Genomic DNA, 8139 nt, shown 5'->3' on the forward strand with positions numbered 1-8139 from the left:
AAAAGGGGGTTCACAGTACACGGGGAGAGGGGGATTGACTCAGCTCTTTTGGGGCCGCGCGAGCAGGTGCACCCTCGCAACCTGCAGACCCAGAGTGTCCCTTTACTGGTGAATTAGGGCGAAACGTTCAAACCGTTAGTAAACAAAACCAGCGTTATGTAAGAATAAACCAGACATTTCAGGATTGGTTGAGCACTGGGCATTTCCCTATGTATGTCAGAGCTAAAGGAGTTTATTGCTTTAAGTGTAAAATTAGATTAATATACCGTTATGATGGTCTGATATGATTGTTTGGTTCAATCATTCAGCGTATTTCCAAATGTTCATGGAATGGGTGGTCTGTTTTTGAACACTCTTAATTTGGCCCGTTTTGTGGAGCAGTTCTTTTTTACTGCTCTATAAGCTCAAAGTCCAGCTGGAGAGAGTGGAATGTCTGTCAGAGGGGATTCCACAGTTCCTTGTGGGTGGTGTCGGGACAGGGCAAAGAAACAGCTATTTGTTTTGAATGGTCGGAGAATAGCAATCATCCTCTTACCCCTGAGGCTAGTTAGAAGGGCTGCTCGCACACTTGGATCCAACTCCATGTTCCGCTCGAGTTCCAAATAAAACTGTTGCTTCTACGTCTGTTTTGTGGGAAGCCAAACTTCTTTAGAGAACAGCTTAGATGGAATCATTTATTTACTCACCAGAAGTATTCTTTCTTTTGTTTTGAAATCTAATCATCACTCATAAATATGAAAGATAATCACAGATATCAGCTTGTTGGTAGATATGCACATTGTGTTACAAGTTAGCCACATGGTGTACAGACATCCAAAGTAAATCAACAAAGACACACTTTAATGTGTACCACATGTGGATGTTGTAGTTTTTGAAAGTTTTGTCACTGTGATGTTCTGACTAATATATAGATGTGGAGTGCAATGTCCAAGTGATTTACTATGTGATATAGGCTCCATTTTATCTTGAGTTTCGGACAAGTTCACCAAAAAAAAAAAACAGACATTTTGGTTTAGAAATGAAAAATCAATAAATTGAGCTCAATTTATCAATAATAACGGAGGACCTGAAATAGGATATCACATGGGTACTTAATATAGGACATGAATAATTTGAGAAATTATCTGAAATGTTGGACAATCCATCAATATCTTGGACTCTCTACCAGAGAGTCCTCTCCTCGGCCAAAATGAGATTTACAGCCCAGAGAGAGAGAGAGTCTGGTTGTCATTAGGATGGTGTTTCCAATCACCATGCACCTCAAATGGGCTCTGTCTTAAAGGGGAACTCTTCACTTTTCAGGGCTTACTGTAAAATAAAGCCCCTGCTGCATAGTAAGACTTCCTAAATAAGCACTTCCTATGGTGTCGTTGCAGATTGGTGTGTGTAATTTGTCATGAGCAATAAAATGCAATCTGTCTCATTGGGCAGCCTTCTAAAGCCATGTTACTGCAGACCACATTTGTGTTTAGCAGTGAACGTTTGTCAAAAAGAGCTTACAGCCCATCAGCAACTGACTTTAGCAATATATTGAAATGTTGGCCCTTCCCATATGTATTTCATATGAGCATTCAGCATTTTGATATTTGTCAAAAGAATAAACAGCACAACTGACTTTAGTGTATTAACATGCAGATGCTTTCCATATGTCTCAGTGGGTTTATGCATTCCTCAGGATTTGTGTCCGCGTAACCTTGTCATTTATCCTCCCCACGTCCTCTAGAAGAGCAATGAGCGATGCCAACAGGTGAACCTAATTTAGTTTTGAAATAGTTAGTAACTAAGTGGAGGATATATAAGTGGTCTGCTCTTCCTCTTCCTCTTCCTCATCTTCCTCCTCCTCCTCCTCCTCCTCTTTAGGCAGGTGGGAAGGGAGTGCAGGCTCTCGTCTGAAGCCTCACAGAGACGCTGCAGGACTCCAGATGGCCTGATCTGCAGTGGGAGGGGGGAGTGTGACTGCGGCGTCTGCATATGTCAAGTCACTGACCCGGGGAAGTTCTATGGGCCACGCTGTGACTGCCACGACTGGGTGTGCACAACATATGACGGCAAGACCTGCAATGGTGAGTGATATAACAGAGGTGCTTTTGTTGTGTGTGTGTGTGTGTGTGTGTGTGTGTGTGTGTGTGTGAGAGAGAGAGAGAGAGAGAGAGAGAGAGAGTGTGTGTGTGTGTGTGTGTGAGTGTGTGTGTGTGTGTTCCCTCTGACAAGAACCTGCAAAAGGAGAGTAAGCACAGTACATAGTCACAACTCAGACAGATAGAAATTTGCACAGAAACACAACTAAAAACATACTCACATAAACACAACATATGAAAGAAGACGGCACCTCTTAAGTTGTCTGCAGGCTAGCAAGGGCCTGAGGGTAATATGTGCATAGTCAGAGGTGGGCACAAATACATCACAAATACATACAACTATTTTGTTACAAATTACAAATACTGGCTCATGAAATGTAACAAAATAAAATACAAAATACTGATGTGAGAAATGTATTTAATTAAAATACAAGTAATTAGTCATTTGGAAATACAAAAATACCCACACAATAATCATGGTATACTAACAAGGCATATTATTGAAAATGTATCCCCAAGAGACAAGAAATACTATTTTTGATTGGCTGGCATGCAGGGGGCTATTAATTCTGTACATTGGGGCACCTATGAAGTAGATCTGGTAAAAAATTTAATGACCATCCCATATTAATGTAAACAATGATTGAACTGACAAAAAGGCTTCGCAACAGTGGAATCAACTGTAACAAAGTAAACTACCCACCATCATTTTCCGTAACCAATAACCAACAACCAACAACCGTAACCTCTTTTTAAACTGAACTACATTTCCCTTGTTGTGCTATAAATGCATGCCTACTAGCAACATGGGGCATAAACAGAATAACAACCTATAAGGTGTCCCAATATACGGAATGAATTAACTTGGGAGAGAATTCCACTCCGGGAGGTCTCCGTCTCCGTCTCCTCTTATTATTTCTGCATATCAGGACACCTCAGTGGATGTTACTCCTTTTACATAAACCCTCATGTCAAATCCAAGTTTTAATACTGTCCTGTAGTAAGAATGAACATCAGCTATTAGGTACTCAAGGTCATGGGGTCAAAGGCCGTGGTCCTAAAATTCTCCCTCAGTATCTTATCTGTATCGTTTTCAAATTTTAGTCTTGTAGCACTTGACAATTCAAGCTCCTAGTTACTTTTTTAGTTTCTTTCAACTTCCTGACATGTTCTAAGGGGTTCTAAGGGGCTTTACTGTAAGTTGTCTACAGGGTGACAAAAATGGACATAAACAAACAAATTTGGTTTACACCCCATGTTGTCCTTACAGAAGGGTGATAAAGTTGACCATTTTGGCTCCCACAATTGACTTTTCTTTTCATTTTTTTCAACTTTACACATGTTCAAAGTGGATCGTAATAGAAGAAAGTTGGATCTAACACTTTTAAGTTGGTCACAATGTGGCATACCACAGCAAGGAAAATGGAAAATGGGTAAACATGTCATGCTTTTCTTCAAAAAAGGTAATGAAATGTTTAGGTCAACTTTACAGTTGAATATAGGGAACTGCCAAAGGATATCTCCAGGCACCCAGCCTATTCTTAAAACCAGATTCACCAAGATTCTGGCCTTTGGCTTTATGATAAGCATTGCCTATTGTCATGGTTATAGCGGGTAGTATATTTAATTGAGTGATGACATTTTGGCTTATTTGAGAAGTATTTACATGGTTGAAATACTCAAATACAATCCCTCAAAGTATTTTGTTACAAACTACATTTGAGTTTTTCCAATCCTGCAAAATACAAATGACAAAATACGCTAAAGTAATTAAATACATATTTTAAATACATATAATTGAAATACTGTCCATGTCTGTGCATAGTCACAATCACAAAAACAGACATCTGCACAGAAATGTCCCCACACACAAAACCCATCTTCTCATAAACGTAACATATGAAAACAAGGCTTCTCTCAAGTTGGCTGCAGGGTAGTGAGGGCCCTTTAGCATCACCACACTCACGTTCATCACTTAGAGCAACCCAACGCTGTCTGTCTGATGAAAAAGGAGGCATCGTGAAGTCACTCATAGCCTCCCTCCGCTTCCGGTGGAGGCCTTTGATGTCCCCTCCACCTCTCATCATGTCATTAGCTACAGGGAGCTCATTTGAATTTCACAGTAGTGCTCTCATTCAAGCGGCCACAGATTTTTCAGACTTTTCAAAGAGCTCTTGTTGAGAATTGTTTCTTTGCAGCATTGTGGCTTCCAAGAGCGCACCACTCGAGCTGTAGCTTCAAAGATGTGCTTTTTTATTGACAGACAGCCTCTCTTTTCCTCTCTCTCTTCCTCTCTTTCTCGCACATTGTCATTGCTCTCGGCTCGGCCGGACAGTGAGGCTTTGAACTTGGTCCTCAAAGAAGTGAGGGCCCAGAGAAGTCCATTTGGTTTCTATGAGCATGAATGCACAGCTCTCTTAGGCACGGATGCGTCCCTCTGAATCCCTCAGGGACGCCCACCATTCGTCTACAGGGGCCTACCTGAACTGCTGACGACATCCGCAAAGAGTCATGCTTGATAGCCAGCCACTGTGGCATGGTAATGAAATACAGGGTGAATCTTTGACCTTCCAGCTTGGAGGGAGGTATATAGTATCTTTTTTATTAAGAGAAAGGCTTTTGTAACTCACTAAAATAAAAAAATAAAAATAATCTATCTATAGCATAGACATTTTGTTGATAAGGATAATTGGACTCTGATGAATATCAAAATGTTAGTCTTTTGCTGCACCGTTCAGAAATAAAAACATAAGTATCAGGTGATCTCTTTCTTTTCACTAAAGGATACCGGTAATTGTTTTTCAAGCTCTTATCAAAACAAAGTTAAGAATGGCTAAAAATGTTAGAGAAGTAATATTTGTGAGGGCGAAAGCAAATACCTGATTAGTTGTTATCATAATGGATTAGCACAATTTAGATGAGGCCAAAATATGACAAAAACTCAATATAACATTACAGTCTTTTTGTGCATTTCATACACATTTTAGATATACAATGTATGAGAACATTTCTTTGTAAATGTTTCATCATTGCCCCTGTATAATATACCAGGCATTTACAGATAAGAACTATGAAAGCACAGTCCCCCAGTAAACCCCGCAGACTTGAAGCTAATCTGTAACCCTTTTGGCACTGTGTTCACACCCTATAACCATCCAAACCAGCCCTTTTCACACCTCTAAGCATTCCTGGATGAGACCAAATCACATAGGAAGGCATGACTGTCCTTTAGCTTGCTTCGCATTGGGACCACCAACAAGACAAACACAGACTGACAGATTTGACATACTGTAGCTATTTCACTGTTTTGATTCAGTTTCCCCCCACGCCTTGATTCATTTGGTTCCACCAACAGTGTTTTCTTCCGTTATGGTTTTTTTTTTTCCTATCCATGGTGATGATGTCCGTATTGGAGGCAAGATGTGTGTGGATGTGCACATGGGATGAGTGATGTATTCTCTCAGACAGGTTGTGAAGCCTGTGAAAAGCTCATTAGCTTTAGAAAGACCTGTGTTTGTGTGTGTGTGTGTGTTTGTGTGTGTGTGTGTGTGTGTGTGTGTGTGTGTGTGTGTGTGTGTGTGTGTGTGTGTGTGTGTGTGTGTGTGTGTGTGTGCGTGCGCGTACACCCACGTGTGTGTGTGTGTGTGTGTGTGTGTGTGTGTGTGTGTGTGTGTGTGTGGTGTGTGTAAGAGAGAGAGAGAGAGAGAGAGAGAGAGAAAGAGAAAGCTGAGAAAGACACTCATGTGCACAGTGAAAGGAAAACATTGACAGTGTGTGTGCGTGTGTGCGAGTGTGTGTGTGTGTGTGCGTGTGTGTGTGTGTGTGTGTGTGTGTGTGTGGTGTGTGTAAGAGAGAGAGAGAGAGAGAGAGAGTGCATTTTTCCACTGCTTTCTGATCACTTCTGAACACTTTACTCTCATCTCCATAAACTGCGAGTGGCGGACACATCTGGAGCCAGACTTTTCCCCTCCCTTTCTTTCTCTCTTTTCCTTTTTTTTCCCTCAGAAAGCATCAAGGCTATTTAGTACCTATTGAGAGGAAACCACTGCACATCACTTCTTGCAGCCAGATGGCAACCATTAGTTAGTTGGAGGCAAAGTAGCCAATTTGGCTCACGTTGACATGTTAAAAGAAGAATTAGAAGCCATTGCCATTGTTATCTGTACAATGTGGGTACTTATGTTATGTGTTATGCCATCATGTGTCGACCACATAATGTGTGTAGCTCACCCTTAGTATATCCGCCGTGCTTTGCGTGATAATTTAACATGACAAAGGAAAGACAGCATTTATGCATGTTCTCCGGCACAAACTAGATCTATCTATTTGTGTGCATATGTATGTGTGTGTCTGAGTATGTGTGTGTGTGTGTGTGTGTGTGTGTGTGTGTGTGTGTGTGTGTGTGTGTGTGTGTGTGTGTGTGTGTGTGTGTGTTTGAGAGCAGCCTATGTGGGTGTGTTGAACATCCACAGCATTTCTGATGCTCTGAAATCCTTCTGTCGGCTGTCCAAACCTTTCCTTTCTGCGCTCAGTCAGGAGAATGATTCCACCCTGGCAGGGGAGTACACGCACCACTCTTGCCTCTCCTGAAAACATATGTTTGGCTCACACAAGCTAGGTTCCATGTCGTGTCTCGTTGTAGAGGCTATTCATTAGAGTTGTGTACAGTGCTATATCACAGCTGATTTGTAGTATTAGTCAAGTAAAATGCTGCATTATTGCATCTAGAAGGGCCTTAGGTGCAGAAGGGACTATTTTGACTTCGGGAAGGGTGTGGAAGGGGCTGTTTCAGTACAATCTGGAGAACATTTTGCTCTCGTTTTAACACAGTACAACTTTTGTTTTTGCACTTTTTGTAAATAAGTTCCAGCACCATTACATTTTGTGAGGACCTTGCAGCAGTTGTTTATTTTTTAAACTACAAACTGCTGTGAGTGATGTAACAGTTGTCAAACTTTGCAACAGTGGGTGCCAATGTCCCACCCATAGGCATCTCAGTAAGTTGAGTGAAGAATAAGGGCCAGGTATGGATGCTCAAGAGAGCCCTAGAGAGGTTTTCCCCAGAGCACCTATGTCAGAGATGCCAATACAGCTAACTTACAGAGGCATTGTGGGTTTCTAGATGAAAACAAGGGCAATTGCTTCTCAAATACCCATCTCAAGCACAGTTGAGAGTTATAAAAGCTGCCTGTGTTTCGCAATTTCTAACCCAGATCATAAAATTCTTTGTTTTCACTAAGTGTAATAGACTCAGTGGTGGGAAAGTGCTTACAGCAAGGATATCAAATGGTTCAGTTGTGTAGGAACACAATGACCCTGCAAATTCCTGAAGCAAAACAGTTGAGATTGACAAGTGAGATTGTCATGTTAGTTCAAGTATTTTGTGCACTTTTGTAGTCTCATACTGTACATCAAACACTCCAGCCTTTGAACTGAGTCGGGCTGGCCATGAGCAGGTACTTTTCAGGGTGTTCTTTGTAGCTGCAGTCGGTCAGCTCTGTTATGTGACGTTACATAACGCTGGGGTTTTCCCAGAAATCAAAGTGTTAGCCACGGTTCTTTCACAGGGCATGGGTTCTGGCTCACTAGCCTTTAAAGCAGACCATTTCAAGGAACTCTCTCTCTCTCTCTCTCTCTCTCTTTCTCTTTGTCCAGAGAGGTGACAGATTAGGCATGAGGCTGCAGCTGTCCACCAGCTGTGTGTGCATCACCTGGTATTTAGCACCCCCACCCCATGCAATCTCCATGTAACGTGTAACACTTTACTTTCTTTTTCTCAGAGTCCCTACAGCTTTTTCATTGTCTGCGATTTTGAAAAGGTCCAAGAGAACAACCCTCACAAAGTGTTGTGCCTGTGATTGTAATTACATCTGTACCGCATTGTGCATCATTCCATTAGTGTCGTAAGCATTGTACTGATTGAAAATGCATTGAAAATGTTTGGTTTGTACAAATGTGTCATGCCAGTAGAGATTTTGAAACTGAGAAGTTGAAAAGTAAAACCATTAAAGCACCAAGCATGGGATACAGTAAGGCTGTGGAGCCATGTGATTGTGCTGCC

General features: G+C 41.5%; 1 protein-coding gene across 1 annotated transcript in view; it reads left to right on the forward strand.

Moving 5' to 3' along the window:
* The window catches only part of itgbl1 (integrin, beta-like 1), a 48232-nt gene that overhangs the window by 994 nt on the left and 39099 nt on the right, over positions 1-8139 (forward strand). The window contains 1 exon segment of the mRNA XM_042077797.1: positions 1861-2063. Within this exon segment, the coding sequence (XP_041933731.1) occupies positions 1861-2063 (203 nt within the window).

This window comes from Alosa sapidissima, chromosome 2 (assembly GCF_018492685.1).
Source record: "Alosa sapidissima isolate fAloSap1 chromosome 2, fAloSap1.pri, whole genome shotgun sequence".
NCBI classification, from domain to species: Eukaryota; Metazoa; Chordata; class Actinopteri; order Clupeiformes; family Clupeidae; genus Alosa; species Alosa sapidissima.